This window comes from Gallinula chloropus (genome assembly GCF_964237585.1).
Source record: "Gallinula chloropus genome assembly, chromosome: 9".
Classification (NCBI taxonomy): domain Eukaryota; kingdom Metazoa; phylum Chordata; class Aves; order Gruiformes; family Rallidae; genus Gallinula; species Gallinula chloropus.
Genome location: NC_140094.1, coordinates 5,207,903 through 5,227,559, shown reverse-complemented (window position 1 = coordinate 5,227,559; position 19,657 = coordinate 5,207,903). Strand labels below are relative to the sequence as shown.

Sequence of the window (19,657 nt, the reverse complement as noted above, 5' to 3'; positions counted from 1 at the left end):
GTGCAGTGGAGAGTAGTGGCAGGGAGCACTGGGTGAGAACAGGGCTGTGAGGCTTCTCCTTTTTGGTTAGAGCTGCCAGACCAATTCAGTTCTAAAACACAACTGTACAACATGACTTTGGGATTTTTTTCTATCAGAATCCTTCAGCACAAACTTGTAATAATATTCTGTCACATGACACCAACCCTGTGAGCAAAGATGTTTTGGAGTTAGACACCAGATTGAGGTTAATTGATAAGAGGCAGCTCCTGATCCTGCCACTGACCCTCTCTGTGACCATGGACAAGTAATTTAGGGCATAACACACTCTGCAATGGAAGATGGGACAGACAGGTCCCTTCTAACTTTGCCTCTGGGACTGGAAATCAAACAGTCACTTCAGAGTGCCAGATCTAAAGAGCTACTCTGATTCGGAGCTTTTCAACAGAGACTGACATGAGAGATGTGCCAGTGCCAGAGCCTGAGCTGGTGTGAGTGCTCTGTGCTGCATGGGACTCTCCCCTTGTACTCAGAAACCTCAGCACTACACTGTGCTGGACGGCACAACTTCCCTCTCCAAACTCTCCATGCCTCCTACCACCTCATGGATCCTATACAGTCTTGTTGAAACCAGTATAGCCCCAAGTCAGGTGCTGCAGCAGGGGATTTAGACAGGCCAGGGACTGAGTGGCCAAATGTCCCATGAATCCAACCCAGAGAGAGACAGGCTTGCTACTGAAGCAAGCAGACAGCACATCTTGGCTCTTCTCAAAAGCCCTGTTTGTACAAGGGAAGAACAAGTTGGTTTGGCAGAGACTTGACAACCTGGAACCGCACCACAAACTCACTCCTGAACCTCCTCCTGAAGGTTACACCAAGCAAAGCCCGTCAGTACAGTTCCTACCTACAACCTGCCCTGTTCCTATGTTATTTCTGCTGTCCCCTCTCCCTCCCCCCCTCCATCTCCCCTTTCTTCAGGGACTCCCAGAACAGCTGCTAAAGACCCTGTAGCCTGAGCCTCTGCGGAGGTGAGAGGCAGAGCCCTCTTTGCAGCTGAAAGGTGTACTCTGCAGAGGTCTCTAAACTGTCACCAGCTTCTACCAATCGCCCTCCAAACTTGTGGAGATTCTTTGCTTGTCATATGCTTCAACAGACACATTGTCCCAGGAGCACTGAACTCAATTGAGTTGCAGGGCTGCAAATCACCCAGCAGCCTCATTTTAATCATGGCTATTCAAGTGCTAAGGAACGCAGAAAGTAAATACATATTTGTTTTTAGGCCATGGTTTGTGCCCTTTGCAAGAGGAAAATGAACCAGTCAGTCCCTGAGGCTTTATTCCCAGGAGAATACCTTGGGAAATGAATTGGCTTTAACTGCTAGGCATGAAATACACACTTTGTTAACTCTGCTTCTGTCACAAAGCTTTTCTCCTGGATCTATTAACCCTCTGATTTACATCTCCTCATTCTAATCAGGCTTTAACATCTCACACTTCTCCTGCCACCCCAGCCACAGTCCCTGTTGGCTTACTGGTGCCTGATTTCCCTGAGCACTGCCTGGAATCCAACTTCCAGGGTCAAGTTCTGCCCTTGTCTTCAGACCTGGCTGTGGAAAAAATAACACGTAGTGCCCAGTCGTGCAGGTGTAAGCTTGGCTGAGGCTAGGTTGTCCAGGTGGTTGGATTTGCAAATCAGTCCTTGACTTCTATGCTACTTCAAACACATTTGAATAAGTATTCTGCATACAGGGATTTGATCAGCTTGCATTCCTGGTGCTGCAGTGTCCTTCTCTTTGGCATGCCTTACTCTCAAGTAGAATTAGTCCAGCCAATCTGCAACGCAGTGGTAAAACTCTACACAAAGCTCAGTGCTCTAACTGCACCCCGGTCCTCCACACTTCTCCTGGGCTTTTCTCCCTTTTCCTTCCAGCTGTGGTTTGAGATCTTCCCTGTTTTCAAAGTGTGATTCAGCCTCTGGACTTTGCTTTCACTCTCTGCCTTACAGCAAGGGCTTTCTGGGGCCACCACTGTAATTCCTGTATCTCAGACCTGTTCCTCTGCCATTTAAGAAATCCTTTCTCCCACCTTCTCCCTGATCTTCAATTTCACCCAGCTGGTGCATGCTCACCATGCTTTACCCCCCGTGAGTACCAGCTACCCTTTCACCTAATCCGACTGCACTGGGCAGGGTCAGAACAATGGTAGCACCTCTTCTTCCTCATCTGAATCTTCAGATCAACTGCAGCCATATGACCTGGCTGTAACACCTCCTTGCCTGCTGTATCCACAGCCCTACTAACTGAGGGGACTTTTTGCTGATGCCTGCAAGTAACCTGCTCTCTTTGTGGTGAAGTCCCTTCCTCACCTTGGAGCCACCCAGGTCCTTGCTCTTAGCTGCACACAGTCACTGTTCAATTAGCTCTCCTGTTCTGTGGAGAACAGGACTCAACCAGAAGTTGAAGGCAGAGGTGTTTGCCTGTCTATGTCCTAGAGGGAGAAGTATGGGTGCACCAGCAGCCTCTTTGCTTTCAATAACAAAATATCACTGTATGGATAGCGATATACTGAGGACATGGAGAGACAGTTCCATGAGTTACCCTTCTCCAGCCCAATCATGGTGGCTGACCCCGTTTGCCCCTTACCATTTAACAGATTCACAGCACCACCTTAAGCCCACCACCACCAGTTACAGCTGCCTCAGGTGTGACCCAAGCAGCTGTGACATTTCTCTCTGCACCCTGCACTATGCAATTCAACAACTGTGCAATGAATTGGATAGCAACCTGGGAGCTCCTGAGCTTGGATCTGTGCTTTGGGGTTTGCTGTGTAGTTTCACTCATGGGCACTGAAGTGAATAATCCAGATCCTTCTAAAGAAACTACTTGCTAAACAAAAGCTGCACATTCTGGAACCTTCACTGGGGATTTGAAAGGAGATCTCAGAAAGGAAAAAATGACTTACAATTGTAGATAGCAGTGACATTGATAACATTGATCTAAAAAGACAGTCAGAGACAACAAAAATGACCCGCTTGCCCTACTGTTATACATCTGATCTTGCATCTCTTTCCTCCTGAGGGTCTGAGGGAAGGGAGGAGTATGAATTACCAATGATCTGCCCTGGTAACAACGACACCGCCCCGCGTGTCTCTCACTCAGGTCACTGAGAGCCCTCGCTTCCTCCACCACAGCATGTAGACCGCCCCTGGGGCGCACGAGGGTTGCAAAGCCCAGTCCTTACCTTCTCCTGGTACTGGCGCCGTGAGGAGTCCAGAGACTGGATTAGGGCTGTGGCATGGCCGATGAACATGGCATAGCAGGTGGCACCGACAATCATGCTCAGCATAGTGAGCCACACATCTGACATGCCAACGGGCGCCTGCTGCCCGTACCCAATGCAGAGCATGTGACTCATGGCCTTGAACAGCGCATAGGAATACTGCTTCCCCCAGGAGTCATTCTGAAGAGACAGATAGACAGACAAAGCTTTAGCAGTGGGACAGGACATTCTCTGGGATGAACACATTTCAGAAAAGGATCCCTAACGTTAGACCCAAAAGTCCACGTTTAAAGCACCTCTGTATGTTAAACAAGCAATGTAACTCTTTGATGGCTTCACAGTCCTGGCCACACTTGATTTCAAACAAACAAAAGCAACAAGCTTCAGTGTAGTCATCAGACATCAGCTGACTTTGGCCAGGGTTTTTCCAGACTCCATGTATTCTTTCCAGCAAAAGTTTCCAGAAAGGAAGCCAGACAGTCTGACACACTGGAAACCTGGGATAAACTGAAATGATGCACTGGGATATTGGTGAGGGGCTGGAAGGGGCTGCCCAGAGAGGGGGTGGGTGCCCCATCCCTGGGGGTGTTCAAGGCCAGGTTGGCTGGGGCCCTGGGCAACCTTGTGTAGCTCCAGGCCTGGAGGTTGGTGTCCCTGCCTGTGGCAGAGAGTTGGAGCTCTGTGATCCCTGGGGTCCCTTCCAACCCCGTCCAGTCTATGATTTTATGATTCTATGATATTTTCAAAATGACCCATGGATGGGAGAAGGAGCTGAAGCAAGTGATTACACCACTGGGAAATGGACTTTAACAGAGACCTGGTAAAAGACAGCCCGAGCAAGGCTGCCAGCAGCAAGATCCTAGAGTGGGGAAAATCACTCCCCAGCAATTTAGGAAATGGTCAGGATCTCTGGTCATTACCTGAAGAGATGGGAAGGGCAGAAACTTCAGGTGATAATTTCCAGACAGCAAGTTCTTCTCAGTGTAAAACAGGGCTTTTTTTTCAGGGAGCTGTGAAAACTCCAAACGGTCTCATGTGAGAGCTGCACTAAACCACGTGAGAAGCCAGCTGAAGTCAACGGCTTCTTTCGGACACCCTGTGCTCTCCCACTGCAACTAACACAAGATGCACCTCAGCAATTACATCATAGGACAGGGAGAAAAAAACAGCCTGAATTTCATGATTATTCTGATTAGCCTGAGTTCATGGAACAGCTCAAGGTGCATTTATTATCCCATAGGTATTAGATGCTAGCAAGTCCTTGCCACAAAACCTTGGGAAGTAAATGCACTGTCATCACACACTCTATTACCAGGTACCTGATAAAACACCCCTGCTACAGTGACACTCAGTGCAGCACGTAATCTGTACGTTCAGCAGTCGTCTTTCTGTGCCAGGGAAGGTGTTCACATTGTGGCTGTAGCTTTGCAGATACACACACCACAGCAACTAGGAAGGTCATTGGAGGGAAGGCCTGGTTTGTAGCTTGTCAAACAGACAAGCAATGCTTCTGTAAACTCCATTCAGAGAGCTGCAGAAGCCTTGGCACCGGTGACTAGTTACAACAGGAGCTCTGGAGTTCACTGGACACCTCCTTGGAGGGATCTAATCCCAGTCAGGTGGACGGGCAACGACCTCTCTGCAAACAGCTCTCTGAGTGTCACTAGTGTTGATGGAAATTTTTCAGTAAGCTTGCAGTAGTAACCAGAAGCAAAGGGTACTGATGCTGTTTGTGAGCTGTGGCAAGGAGCTGGAACCTCTGGAGAGTGTTAGTGCTGGGTTAGGAGATAAGCACATGGACAAAGACAGGCGATAGCGTTACCCTGGCCGTGTTGTGTTACGTTATGCAAGACAGGCCTGGGTCACAAAGCAACAGGCAGGGCAAAGCAACACAAGTGACAGTGAGGCAACATGGCAGCAGCAGCACAATCACAGCCCCAGAAGCAGCTGGTCCCCGCTGGCGCCAGCCTGTCTGGGCTCACCTCCCTAACAAAGCAGGAACCTCTTCACCTCCTGCACTGGAAAAAACTACCCTTGAGTCAAGGAGAGAGAGACAATGTGGCCATTGCTGTCCCTACTCCTGGTTTCCAGTGTGGGAAGAGCAGCAGCCAAAAGGGGAGCCAGCTACAGATGAGGGCGATGAGCATTTGCACGCTGCTGCCTGTACAGGGCAGCGAGAAGGGTCTGACCACAGGTCCTGTCTGAGGTGTGAGCACCACAGGAGGGCATCTGCTCCGTCCTTTGCCTCACCCATATCTATGCTGTGGCTCCCAGGGTACTGGCCAAACAAGTGTGGAAGGGTCTGTTTTTCACCATTCAGGTTGTGTGTCATATTGCAGAGCAACATCTGACCTCTGAAGGCACTGAGCAGCTCACACACCTTACACAGGCATCTCTGCATCTTCACTGTTCATGTGTCCCTCAGCCTTGCAGCACCAGCAGTCACAGAGCCGTGGTCCCTGCCCTTTCCAGCAAGACACATGCTGTAAACTCCACAGCTTTAGCTCATCTATTGTCAGTGCTTCAGCAGGGAAGTTATCCTGAGACAACAGGTAGCAGTCACACCTGACCAACCTTTGCTTAAAATGGTGCTTCACCCCTAAAAACGGGCAGCACATTCCCAGCTTCACGGGGACAGAGGCAGCAGTGCAGGTGTCCCACCCCATCCCTTCCTCACTGAATGAATTCCCTTCCAATGCAGGCATTTCTTGCTGGACATTTCAGAAATGCTGCTGCCTTCTGAGTTCAGTGTGCCAGGAGTTCAACCAGGGAATTTGGGGAGACAGAGTAAGAACAGCTGAACTGGAATTGGATATATCAGGAAACTGGCTGCCAGGGTCTTTAATGGCCACAAGTGATCAGAGCCCAAGAGGAACATCTGGGTATCAGGCAGGTTCAAGTTTTAAAAGCCATTCTTTCAGCACCTTGCTGCTCAGGAGGGCTGTTTACGAGGAAGCTTGCCAGTGTTTTGTAGGAATTAGTCATCCAAAACTACAACATCCAACACGGCTGAGCCCCTGTAGCCTGCAGAAACACTCCTGGCTCCCTGGGAACTCTACACTTGGAAGTCACAACCCCAATTCCCAGCAGCAGCGCGGCTCCCTGTGAGGACAGCCTGCTTCGTGCCACACTGAGGAGACGGCTGAGGAATGACAGGCTGAGGGGTGAGAGCTGCAGGAAAACACAGAGTGTTGAAAAAAACATCCTGAGCAACCTGGTCTGCTGGGAGAAGAGATCAAGGACTGCTGAAAGAGAGGCACTTCCATGAAGGGGAAACCTTTCAGAGCAATTACCTTTAGGAGAAAACATCTGAGCTCTCTGAGCATCTGTAAAGAGCCCTGGATCCTCAGGGCACAGGCTTTGGGATGACTCTGCTTACAGGGCTCAGTAGGTCTTTAGTTCTTAGGTCTGCTCAATGTTCTTTTGTTTTTCACAGAGTAAGCAGGCAGGTGAGAATGCAGTGCTTGAAGCCAGACTAGGAGCAGTGGTCCTGAATGTCCTGTGGACAGGAGTTTCCCAGTGTCACGGTGCCTTATGGTGACACAGCTTCTTTCCATGAGAGCTGTGCCCCCACACTCCACACACCACTCTGCCAGTCCCCACACTGGGAGGGTTGTACTGCTTCAAATAGACCAGAGTGCCTAAAATGGCCCATTAGGGTAGGGAAAGGAGGCCTTAAACTGCAGAAAGAAAATGACTCCTCATTAACCAAATCTCAAAGCAAGCTAAAATGGAGCTACAGATCTGTGCTTGAGCATAGTCAAGAGGGATGTTACCTCAGACACATGCCAGGCACTAAGAGCATTTGCAAAAGGCAGTTAAAATTACTTTGAAGTGATTTCTCAAACTAGCTTGTTTTTAACATCCACACTGGCAGGACTAGAAGGGTTTCTCTGGGATTAGTGTCTGCACTGCAATGCCTCTGCTCAGATCCACCCCTGAATACTCGGAGACACACTCCTGGAACTCTTCAAAGGCAGTGCTGGGTTCTGCAGGGCCTTACACAAGCACGTCAAGGAAGAGTATGGTGTCTTACAGGTTGGTTTGGGTCTGATGCACATGTGAATGTACCTAACTGAACCCTCACAGGAGAAGACTAGAGAGAGAAGTAAAGACACTGAGATGTACTGGCAAGTTCTTGGGGTAGGGGCATAGTCCATGGGCACAATGTTACTCCTGATTCACACCACTAACTTTTCACAGTGAAAGGGTGTGTTTCAATCTTGTGAACTCCCACATTTATCTCAGCAGTGATCTTATCTGACCACAGAATTGTTACTCAGGGTTTGCTACTACACACCACTTAGGTCAAGCTGTGAAATGAGGCCTCTGAACATCATCACCTTCCCCTGGACAGCACTTAAGCTGCTGGCCAGGGAAAACAGACCTTGGATCTAAATTAAAGGAAAAGAATAGCAGGGTGAGAAATGGAGATGATGGGTCAACCTTCACATCGGACGGAACCTGCCTGTTCTGGGCTTATATCCAGGGAGAGCTTTGCATAGCCTTAACCTAACAAGAGAGATGATTTTCTCAGGACTCTGAGCGTGCCAGTATTTTTTAATTGCCCCAGTCAGCCTTGCCTCAGACCCCCACCCATGCACCCACCATTCCTGGAGCTCCATTTCTGCTCAGGCCTGGAAACCAAGACCTTGCCCAAGCTGGGTGCCCAGCCCTGAGCCCAGAACATACATTCCAGCCTGGTTTCCAGCCTTGCCCCTGACCCCATCTCTTGCTGCTCCTAACTGGCCTGTGGACATGACTGCCACCCTGCTTTCACTGGAATGGTCCATGGACCCTGTTATCACCACATCTGCTCTGCTCACTGGTAGGGCTGTGCCCCAGCTGGTGAGAGCACTGCCTGTGTAGGGGTCACCCTCAGCTCCTGGCTCGTATTCCACCATGGAGCAGCCCTCCTCTTGCTGCTCCCTGACACTGTATAAAACATGAGAGTCTGTTAGCTTCATATGCCTGCTGAGTGAGGGTAGGAGGGATGTGCTGGACCAGAGGCTTGGGGGGAGTTAGGAATTACACAGGAGACCCATGCAGGATTCCTCTGTCATCCCACAACACATGCTGCCCCCGTTTCTCTTCCTCCTTTCTATCAACACCACTACAAGAATATGTTGGGGAGCAGGGAGGGGGGTTCAAGCTCCAAAGGAAAGCTTCTCTCCTCCTTTTGGTAAAGGGGAGACGATTAGCATTCCCTCTGCAAGGTGGCTGCATGTGACAGGGGGATATTTGCCTTCCCTGCAGGGTTTATCAGTTCAGCACAGTACCCAAGGGAGTGAGCCACGTGTTTCCTGCAGCTCTCAGGTCTGGGCAGAGCTCAGATTCCCCTGATGAGGAGCTGCCAGGCAAGGGGCTGGGGAGATGCTGCTGCCCGCACACACGCCGCTTGGCAGCTGACTCACCAGCCTTCCTCTTTTTAATAAAGGGCCCTGTAGGGAAGCTGCTGCTGAAGCCCCTGAGACTGGGGCTAAGCAATTAATACTGAAAACATCCTTCCCTGCTGCTCCAGAGCCAGTTCAGAAGCAAGTCATACAAAGACTCACTCTTTCTACAGCTGCTGAAGATGAGACATGGCGCATGTTGAAAACACCAAGACGAACTGGACCCAGGGATTTATCAAGCCCCTGATATGGTTTTGGCACCACCAGACCAGACTCTTCACAGATCCCTTGGAAGAAGATCAAACCTTTAGGAAGCAGATGGGAGGTGATGAAACTTCTTGCCCTGCTGCGTCGGAATCAGAGCTGGTTTTATGGGCTGCCAGGTGGCTACATGGGAAACTCTGGAGGGGTGGGAAGGCAGCATACTCAATCAAGGAGAAAGCCTCCAAAGCATGTGGCACCTCACTTTCAGCTCCCCTTGGCTGCAGACTTCAGAAGATTCCTTTTTTTCCTACAGTGGTTCCATCCCAACTTTCTGTCTCCTGTGTGTAATCAGGCCAGTCGTGCACCAAGTGTATTTATCTCCTCAAAGCTGTGACCAGGTCAGTACAGAATGTTCCAAAATCCAACCTTCCAACTCTCTGTCAGAGACAGAAGCAGTCCTGTCCTCCCATCTCCCACCCTTGTCCATCACAGTTCTCAAACAGAGCTGTTTGCAAAAAACCATCAAGATCTTGGCACCAAAGCCTGAGAACAGCCCAGGCCACCAGTTTGTACTGGTTTCCTGACTCAGTAGCCTCTCCTATTACCACTGTAGACTACCCATCCACTGTTACACTAATCATGCTATCCACATCCACCACTGGTCCCAGTGACACATCTGGAAATCTTCTCAAGAGATTAGAGGACAGAAGCTTATTGTGAGAAGAAAGTATCTGATTCCAGAAGAACTAATTACTCTCTGTGTTAAAAGTTCTAAAACCAAGCTATTTTGGGGCTGGCTTATTCCTGCACAACTTCTGGAGTGGAAGCCACTTGAACTATAGGTGGGGCATAAAACCATCTCTCCAGTTCTTCACACCAGTTTCCTGAGGCTCCATTTGTGAGACAGTCACAGAGGTTTTTTAATTATTTTTTTCACTTTTAATAGGTGGAAGAAGCAAAGGTGATTTAGCTGCAGAGGATCAGTGGCAAAAATCACACAAGGCAAGTTTAATTCCCAGCTTCACAGGCTCTCAAGGCTGGGGACAGGCTATCAAGGCTGGGAAGACAAGTAGTGCAGCAGGAGTCTTTGCCTGGCAAAGCTCTGCTCTGGATAGAAATTGTCTACTCTGCCTCTCCTGGAGACTCCTCTAAGGCCTCTTCCTATGGGATGCATCCTTCCCCCTCTCACCAGTCTTGCTGCTACGAAGGGTGCCTGGGCTAAATCTCTCCTTCCTCTGTCCTGTGTCCTGCCACCTTTTGAGACGACATCCCTTCACTGCATAGTGACCTTGGTGACCATTTATAGGTTCTGATCCCAGCCTGGCTCCACTGATACAGGCTCAGCTCTGTTTCCCTCCTCCCCAGGCTCTGAGCCCAGGGTGTTCACAGCTCTTCGTCCCGCTGGGTCACACAAGCAGCTTTCTGGCTTTCCAGCCTCGAGTGAGGAGCCCAGGAGCTGATGTGCATTATCTTGTGCATCCTACTCAGTACAACCCTGGGTCTCTCAGACTGTCTGGGATACCCACCATCACAGCATTTGCTCAGAAGTACCCAGGGAAGGAGAACAACTCTCTGAGCCTCCTGTCTGACTTGAATCACACAGAACAATGTTGGGAACTGAACCCAGGAATTCCACTTTCAGTCAGTGTTCCAGCCACTGGATTGTTCTTCCTCTCTCCACGTGTCTCTGCCATTGCTGGTTACTGCCTGTGAAGGTTTTCCATGCACCAGTTACCAGCAGACCTGGTTGGTTTGGCTCTTCCTTGCAGCTTTCATCTGCTGGCCTTAGAGCTGAGTGTGCCACTCAGTTGTAAACCTGCAACCCTAGCTTCCACCTCTTCCCCCAGGGATGGGTGGGAAAAGCAAAGAGAAGTTGTTGCCATCAGACAGCAGCCTCCACCTAAATGTCAGGATAAAGGAAAGACAGTTCAAACCTGCTGCAAAGACACCATGGCCCAGTCACTTCATCGGATGGGAATGATTCCTGTCTGCATGTCTGAGCTCTCTGTATGTCCTTTTGAACCTGAACAGCACAAGCACAATAGGGCCCTGATCTCTCATTGCTCCTGCCATATAAATAATAAAAAGGCAGCATGGGGGAAGACAAGGCAGCTGCTGCATGGGCTGTTCTTCTGCTGTAGATAAATAAATGCTCTAGTCTCCAGAACTGTCAGTCTGGCACCTTTCAACAGCAGGAAGTGAATGATTATTGCAGAGGAAAGAAATGAATAAATAAACACCAAACAGACAACTTTTCCATGGATGCTCCCTCTTCTCAGGCATGGGCAGCATGTGCCCACAGCTCTGCATGTGGGAGGCATGGCAAATTGGCAGTTCTTTTATCCATTCTACATTTGTTCTGTTCTGCCCCAGTGCCTGATTATTATTATTTTTTTTAAAAAAAGAAGAAATTGGCTGGGGGAATCTGGAGGTTAAGAGCTGCAATAAGAGGCAATTTTTTAAGCTTTGTCAGTTTTTGCTGCTTAATCAACTGGACATTGTCCCTTTGAATAAAAGATCCTGAATCCTCAGTGAGATGGTTGAAAGGTACCACGAACTCCCTGCATCTCCCATATGGTATAAATGTCCCTCACTGCAAACAGCAGAGTGAGCAGCACAGCTTGGGGTGTTACTGGGAAATCTGGCTCCTGAGCCCATGGCAGGAGGTTGAACTGAGGCTTGGCAGGCTCTGCTCCAGCCCACTCTAATGGGAGCCCCCCAGGGAGAAGGGTGGGTGACGACCGACCGTACAAGCCAGTATGGGCCAGAAGGCTTAACGGTCTCCTAGGGAGCAGCAGCGGGAGTTCTGGATCAGACCCAGCTCCGGCTCCAGGACCCCTCTGCCTCCTGCCTGAGGCTCGGTCTGCCCAGCTCCCAGCACAAACCCGCCTCCATCCTTGCTCTTCGCTGTCTCCTGTCAGGAGGGGGAGCCCGGCTCCTGCCTTCTGCAGCTCGCAGCTGGGGCTGGTTCCTGCTCTGCAGCCCAGACTGTCTCAGAGAGTGTCTCCAAGGAGCCTCCATGCCCACGGGCCGAGGCGTTCCAAGTGCCTGCTGGCCAGGAAGGCCCTCGAAGGAGCTGGGGGGAAATGGGAAGCTGGGGGATGCCGATAGCGCCGGGAGGTGGGTGCTGGGATGGCGATGCCGATGGGGGGCTGGGTTTAAGGGCGGGGAGCGAGCAAGCAGAGGCGGGTACTTACCACCATGCGGTTGAGGGACACCCAGCAGTCATCGGGGAAGTCCTGCAGCATCGGCACGAGGAACTGGAGGCAGCCATCCCAGTGACACAGCAGCAGCATCATCCCAATCAGGTTCACAATCCGCACCACTGCACTGGCCAGATCGTAGGTCATGTGGAAGATCTGCAGGGGCCAACAGGGAGCAGATGAGATGGCAGCTCCCCAAATAACCAACCCAACATAATTAGACGCAGTATCAGGGTCAAGAACCTTGCTAAAGTAACAGAAAAGGCTGCATCAGCTCAGGTCAGCCACAGTGTGCAAGCAGAACCGGCTGAAAAACAGATTAAAAACTAAAATACAAAATCCTAATCATTCGCCCCTCTTGCCCTTTGATTTTGCCTTCTAATTGACATTACAAGTTTCATAACTCATTTCATAAAATAAGTTGGTTACAAATATTTCTGGGACATCAGCCACTCCTCAGAAACAAACTCTCTCATTACACCTTTTTAACCACAATGCCCTCCTCTGATTTCTGCTCTTGCTGAGTATGTGCTACACACCGGCCCACGGTGGATGCTGTCTTTGAACTGGATGTCAGAGGCAGCATCTGCAAGTACCAAATGCAAGAAAGACCTGCCTGAAGCTCAGCAGAGCTTTCTAGAAGAGGATCTGATTTAATTGTTTTCCTGTATTTCTTGTATTCTGCTGCTGTATCACTTCCAGTCTTAGGTGGGCAAGGAAAAGCAAACCAGGGCAGAGCTGTGGAGCAGTTCTTTGCAAAGAAGCTGGGAAACCTGGGAAGAGGCAACAGCAGCCTCAGCTCCACAGTCACAAAGGGAGCCCATGGCCATGCTGTGGGTAGTACCAGCCATAAGCAGAGCATGCTGACCAGTCCAGGCTCCCTAACATCAAAGCTGCATTTGCAGTTGAGAACTGCTTGATGGACACTGTTTCTTCCTATGGGTGGTGTGTTGGAGTGGTGTGTTGTGGAGGCACTGGGGGTCCCTGGTTCTTTAATGCCCAGCTTTGTGATGACAGCACAGGGCGTGCCAGCAGCTGCTGTGCTGAGCTACAGATCTGCCCAGGTTGGGCTTTCCTTAGGTTACAGGATGCCTCAATGAGGAGGAAAGGACCTTGGAGAGCATGGCTGGCCCGATGGGGCTCACCACAGAGATCTCCTTCTTTTCCCATTAATACAGATCATGAAGTGAGGAGACCTTCAAACTGTCACTGGGCAATGGTTTGGGTCCAGTAAGGACTATACACTGTGTCCTCACCATGTCCTGGTTTCCAGCTAAAGAAGCCTACTGCATCACCCTGAAAACAGAGACCCCAAACACATCTGGCATCCCCTCCCACGTGGTGCTGTGTCACCACAGCAATTTCTGATGGAGCCCAGATGAAGGGACACCTGACAGCCAGTGTGTCCTGCCCTCAGTCTCGTCTGGAGAGACGTTAATCACTGCTCCCCACACACAGTGCTGCTGTTTCTGGTAGAGGAGGAGTGAAGTATTTGGACAGCTGTGCCCGAACAAGCAGAGACCGGCTGCTGTCAGCTGCCATAGCTGGGCCTTCTCAGGAGGCCTCGCTGTGGTTTGAAGGCACATGCAGCCTGGTTTGTCTGCAGCCCAGCCCACAATCTGGTGACACAATGTCCTAGTTGGATTTAATAGAAGGGAACAAGAGGAGCAAAGACAACCCCGTGAATCCAGTGAGGCTGCATGTCCCAGCTCCATCTCCACATTTCCACCCTGCCTGTAGGGCAGTACTGCAGTCAGCTCTGTCCTAAAACCAGCTTTATCAGCTAGGAGCTTGGACCCCCCCACAGCCCATCCTGCTTTCTCCATCCCAGACCCCCCAACAGCCCTGCCAGAGCCCTGCTCCAGCTCACAGCCCTTCTGCTATGCCACCTGCAGAACCCTCCTGGGCAGCTCTGCTCCTCAGCTCGGCCCTGCCCTGCTGCTCCAGCCCTGCATGGTCACACGTTGTGTTTTCTGACCTGCCACCACACCTCTGCTCACAGCCTGACTCCCAGTGCTGTTGTAAAACTGACCTCTGAGCGAGGAGGAGCACGCAGTGATACCTATCCAAGCTCCCCACTTCCTTAGGGATGTAGCAGGATTAACTGTCAGTTCTTCAGATGCAACATAAACCTGGAAACACGACTTTCTTGCAGGGCACCAGGCAGGGGGCCAGCAGGCCTGCAGACCCTGATACAGGGTAGCAGTGTAGCTTCCAGTTTGCCTTGTTATGAATAGAAATGGGTAGTGGGGCAGCTGAGACTGTGGGGAGAGGCACAGGGAGCGCAGGACACCCCCACAGCACCACCCCAGCTCCCCCTGGCCTCAGTGTAGGGCTTACAACGGGTCACCCAGGCTCCTGGCAATCAGCTCTGGACAGGAGGCGGTTACAGAGGGAGGTGACTCTCTATCTACAGCAGGGGACAGGGCATAGGCATGCTGTGTGCTTTGTGAGAGAAAGGAATTGTGGTTCCTCAGTTTAGCTACCTGAATCTGCTCACTGCTCTGTTGTAAGGGCCAGCTGTTCAAGTTCAATGCCTGTTCCCACACCAGACACGAACACCTCCCCACCTCATCCTGATGCCATCAGGTCATGCGCACTGAGAGATGTAAAGGTGCTTGATCTGGGCTGGGAAGGAGCCACAGAAGAATGCTGAACAGCAGAAGGATGAATGATTTGGATAACTGCTTCTAAACTCCATTCTTTCCGCTGCATCTAAGCTGCAGCTGGAGCCCACAGTGCCATTTAGTGTGAGAAAGGCCATTCTAGCACTATTTCTAGGCTGAAAAGATGAAAATATCCAAAATCCAGCATGAAAAGATGTTCTAGGAAATCCAACTCTCGATGCTGACTCAATAGGTCAGTATGAAAGCTGAGCACATAATTCACAAAGAATCATTCCTACTGGTTTCTTTCTTTTTTCTTTTTTTCCCATTGCAAACCCGATCACTCTCATTTAGATACCCCAAAGCCCATCCAGCCTGAGTGACAGCCACGGGCTATGCTTTTAATGAAGCCAGAACAGCAGTCTGCAGAAAAATCCCTGAATGGATCTTTTGTATCACCAGGGTTTTACTGTGCTAATGATTTTTCCTCTCCCACCTATGTGTGTTTTTTCAAAGAGCCCCAGTCTTTCTGTAACCCAGGGAACTCTAGACAGGGAAAAACCCTGTCACAATTAGGAAATGTCTGTCTTCCTTTAATATATTAAAAGCAGAGTGAAAAGCCTGAGGGAATGGATGGTTTATGGGAAAGGTGAATGATATGGAGCTTCTTATAAAATGATTGGGATTTAGTCTAGGCAGGCCAGGGCAGAAAGCCTTTATTCTTCTGTGCCCCTCTGAAACCCAGGAATCGAGTGTGTTTGCTACTGCTTTTAGACTCTGGTGCTTCCTCTCATGCACTAACAACTCACACACTTGATGGGTAAGAAAGGGCAGCTCTGCCCAGTACCGGTACGTCTCAGCTCACAGGTCTTCTCCCTTCACCACAGGGTCACCACCCACCACGTAATCTACCCATAAGCAGAGCTGGAGCACAAAAGGGAGGAGAGTCCTGCCTCTGCACCAACCTGGGGACACATCTCCCCTTGTACACACAGATGTTCCCAGCTCAGAGAGGCCTTTGGGGATTACCTTCTAATGCCCAGCACTGACTAGAGGAAAGGATCTCTGCTGCCCATAAAGCAAACCTAGATCATGAACTCTAGTGCCTGAACAGCAGTTGAGCCAAATCCAATTGCAAATGTCAGTCTCAGGAGTTACAGCTCATGCCCACTCCTTGGAATACATTTGCATTCACATGCAAGAGAAAAATAAGAGACACTCACTGTGCAGTGCACAGAAATAAATGTGAAGGGGTGTGAAGGAGCACCTCTCACTGAGAAGTAGCTCCCACTGTAAATGGGTGCCTGTGTTGCAGGGAATGCTGACCCCACTAGTGCACTGGGGAGTGTCTAAGCTGGTGCTGCAGTGCCCTAAAGCAGTCTATAGCTCGCCAGGGAGAGGTGGGGAAGAAGCATTCTAGAATAGCTGGTCCAGGAGCAGAGAGGAACGTGAGTAGTGATTACAGCTCTGGTTTTCATCATTAACACTCAGGGCTTTCTTGCCCTGTTGTAACACAACCCAGGCTGGGTCCCAGAGCATCACACCTCCTTCTGTCCCTGGAACTGCTTGTGCTTTCTGTCTTTCTGCTGCCTGTGATTTGGAAAAAGGGAGTGAGAAGGAGGACAAAGCATGGATTCATTCTTTAAAGAATCTCCTTCCAAGGGTGCACTCTGATAGGCTAATATCCCTGTTTCATGATTATCCAAAACAAGCTGGGGCTTCACAGTCCCCATTACAAAGTTGGTTCTGTCCTTCTAGCCAAAGGACACCTTTCAATGCTTTCTGAAAGACAGCTTGGGAAATTGGGAGGACCAAAATTTCCTCAAGAAAGTTATCTCTAGTTATGTAAAAGCTCCAGCTTGGAAATCCCCCTTACACAAAACAAGGTGTACGGATCCTAGCAGTATGAGTCTCAAATCTTGTCAGCCCTAACAACCCTGTACATCACTCCTCAATTGGTTCTGTACTGCAGAAGGATTCCTTTAACCTGGCCACAGGAGCTGGGAGAAATCAAGGACACCTTGGAGAAGCAGGGACCTGGCTCTGGCAGTGAAACAAGGGCTCTGCCTGAAGTCAAACTTGTATATTTAATTAGGTGTGTTGTTTTCTGTTGGCACACAGCTCAGCAAGGCTATCCAAACCAACAGGCCACAAGAATTGCTCAGATCCTTGAAAGAGATGTTGCATAAGTGCATCTGTCTGTCTAGTGCATGGAGGCTGGGCTGCTCCGGGCCAGAGCCCAGCGAGGACGCTGCGGGGAGCGTTGTGCGGGGAGGCAGCTGGGCCCAGGCACTCTGCACCAGCCCGGCCAGGCCCCGGCCAGCTCTTGCAAAGCCCCTGTCTCTCCAGCACATAGAACCACACAAGGTTGGAAAAGACCTTTCAGATCATCAAGTCCAACCATTCCCATCCCAAGCTAAACCAGGTCCCTGAGCACCTCATCTCCCCACCTGTTAAACACACCCAGGGAAGGTGACTCAGCCCCTCCCTGGGCAGCCTGTGCCACAGCCCCACAACTCTGCCAGGGAAGAGCTTTTCCCTCACATCTGCTCTGACCCTGCCCTGGGGCAGCTTGAGCCCATTGCCCCTTGTCCCATCTCCTGTCCCCTGGCTGAAGAGACCATCACCCACCTCTCTGCACCCTCCTGGCAGGGCAGTGGAGGTGGGGAGAAGGTCTCCCCTCAGCCTCCTCTTCTCCAGGCTCAACACCCCCAGCTCCCTCAGCTGCTCCTCACAGGATTTGCCCTCCAGCCCCTTCCCCAGCCTGGTTGCCCTTCTCTGGACTCGCTCCAGGACCTCAATGTCCTTCTGATGGTGAGGAACCCAGAACTGTGTATATTTCAGTGGCAAGAACAGTGTTTTGTCTGTTCTGGTGAGGAGCCCAGAACAGCTGTGGCACTCTGCAGGCTGGGGTGCCACTGTGCATCCCAGCTGGCTCTGCGTGTACCAGAGGTGCTGCCCTGGCCAACAAATGGGTTTCCCTGAGGGCCTGGGGACTGCAACGAGGGGCACAGGAATGATTCTGTTTGGAGCCAGCACGGCTGGGCCGGAGCTAAACGTCCTGCCAGAGAGAGCTGACAGCATCCACATGTGCTCAGCTGAATGCTGGCTCTGCACACACCTGCCTTCCATCCACGGAGCTCATGAACAGATTCCTCACCACAGGGAAGCAATGAAAGTGCTTGTTGCCCTTCACTACCTCTACTGGCAGCATAGCGGTATTCCTGTAGCACTGCATCCAAACTAAGAGCCTGCTGGTCCTGAGTCAGTGCTGGTGTCTGCATCCACACCATGGTTAACACACAACTGTGATAACACCCCTGTGGATAAGCAAGTAGCTGTGATACTGCTCCAGCTTAACAGAAAACAAAGAATTTGCTCTTAATTTATGACTTGAAAACCCCAAAGACCATAAAAGGAAACACAAATCTCAAAAGAGACTCAAAACAGTGACACACACTATTCTGAGTGCTCTAGCCAGAGCTAAGGTTGTGAAGAAATACACATTCACTTATATTTAAGAAGAATATTTGTGGACTATGAGGAAGAAACTTGAGATGTCGTTCACTCTTCCTTTCTTGGCTTTTGTAGATAACAACAGAGGTGAAGATACATTTTCCTCACAGAGGCATTAGCTGCCTTTTCAAACCCAAGTGCTAATCTCTTGATAGACTGGGGATAGGTGGTTGCTGTGAGGAGCTTTTCTGAGCCTAAAATACTGTTAGACAGATTACTGTAGGGTGTTGTACTAAGACACCAGCTACAGTGTCTCTGTGTATCACCCATCTAATCAGCGCCCTGGCCTCATCCAGATTCGTTATGAAAACTGGCTGCACAAGGGTTTAAGCTCTTACTCATTCTGGCCACCAGGCAAATGAAAAGCAGCTCATTGAAAAACCAGTGGGTTTGCTCAGTGAGGGATTGCTACAGCAAATCAGTGCCAGCTCTTGTGGCAAGGGGCAAAATGTCACCTTCTCCACACTCAGCAAGAGTCTCAGCTGACATGACCCATATAAGAGGCGAAGGGCTTTGGGGCCTTGATGCTCAGATCCATCCTGGGAGGCTGAAGCGAGGGGAGAGACAAACAACACGCAGAACTTGCAGGATGGGCTTCCCCCAGGAGGAAAAATCCTCTCCAAGCACACACAGCATTATGCACATCAGAGCACCGAAGCATGGAAGCCATGAGCATACACGAGGCACACACAGAGCCAAAACCCCTGAGCAACTGTAAAGACACAGGAGAAATCAGAATTGAGAGAGAAAGGGCAGCACCCCAAGAAATTCAGCCTGTTGAGCAAGCCCAGACCATTGGGAAACACAATGTTTCAGCAGAGCTACACAACAGATCTCAGCTGCTGTTCTCCCTCTCCTGATGCTGCTGTGGGGAATGCATCATCACCCCTTTACTCACTCCTTCCTCACCCTCCCCAACTTTGTTTATCCTTCCAGTGACATCGAGTTTAAGCTGTGCCAAACCAGAAACTGATTCCACTCCAAAAGGTTTGCTGTCTCGAGCAGCTCGCTGGGCCACAGGTTGGGTTCCTTTGGAAGAAGGGACAAAACGCTGTTCTTGCCACTAAAATATACACAGAGAGAAACTCTGGATTTCTGAGGGAACTGAAAAGGTGCTTTTTAAGGAAGAAAATGATGTAAACCAAGGCAGTTGGGCTTATTTACAACTTCAGAGCGTACCGGGAAGCAGAAGTCCCTGGTGAAGGATCAACTTTGGGTCAGACAGCTTTGGGCTGTGCTAATCACAGTGTGTTTGGCAGAACGGTGCAATGGGATGGGAGGGAGGGAGCGTTGGGATCCAGATTGTATTGGGACAACGCTGAAAGCACCAGCCAGCACACAGCAGATGGACTGGAGAAGGGAAATCATCTGTGGTGCAGAGATACATCTGCAAGCAGCGTGCAGATTCAGGGCTGCGCTCGACAGTTTGAGATGCTGTGGGATTTGGTTTTGTCTGCTTTTTGCTGTGCCAGCAAGGA

The 19,657-nt window shown here is 50.3% G+C and overlaps 1 protein-coding gene across 1 annotated transcript in view; it reads right to left on the bottom strand.

The window, feature by feature from the left end:
• Positions 1-19,657, bottom strand: part of HCN4 (hyperpolarization activated cyclic nucleotide gated potassium channel 4) — a gene marked incomplete at both ends in the record, with an annotated part of 105,338 nt that overhangs the window by 26,710 nt on the left and 58,971 nt on the right. The window contains 2 exons of the mRNA XM_084268312.1: positions 3,219-3,437; positions 12,052-12,213. Coding sequence (XP_084124438.1) covers positions 3,219-3,437; positions 12,052-12,213 — 381 coding nt within the window. The remainder of the gene's footprint in view (positions 1-3,218; positions 3,438-12,051; positions 12,214-19,657) is intronic.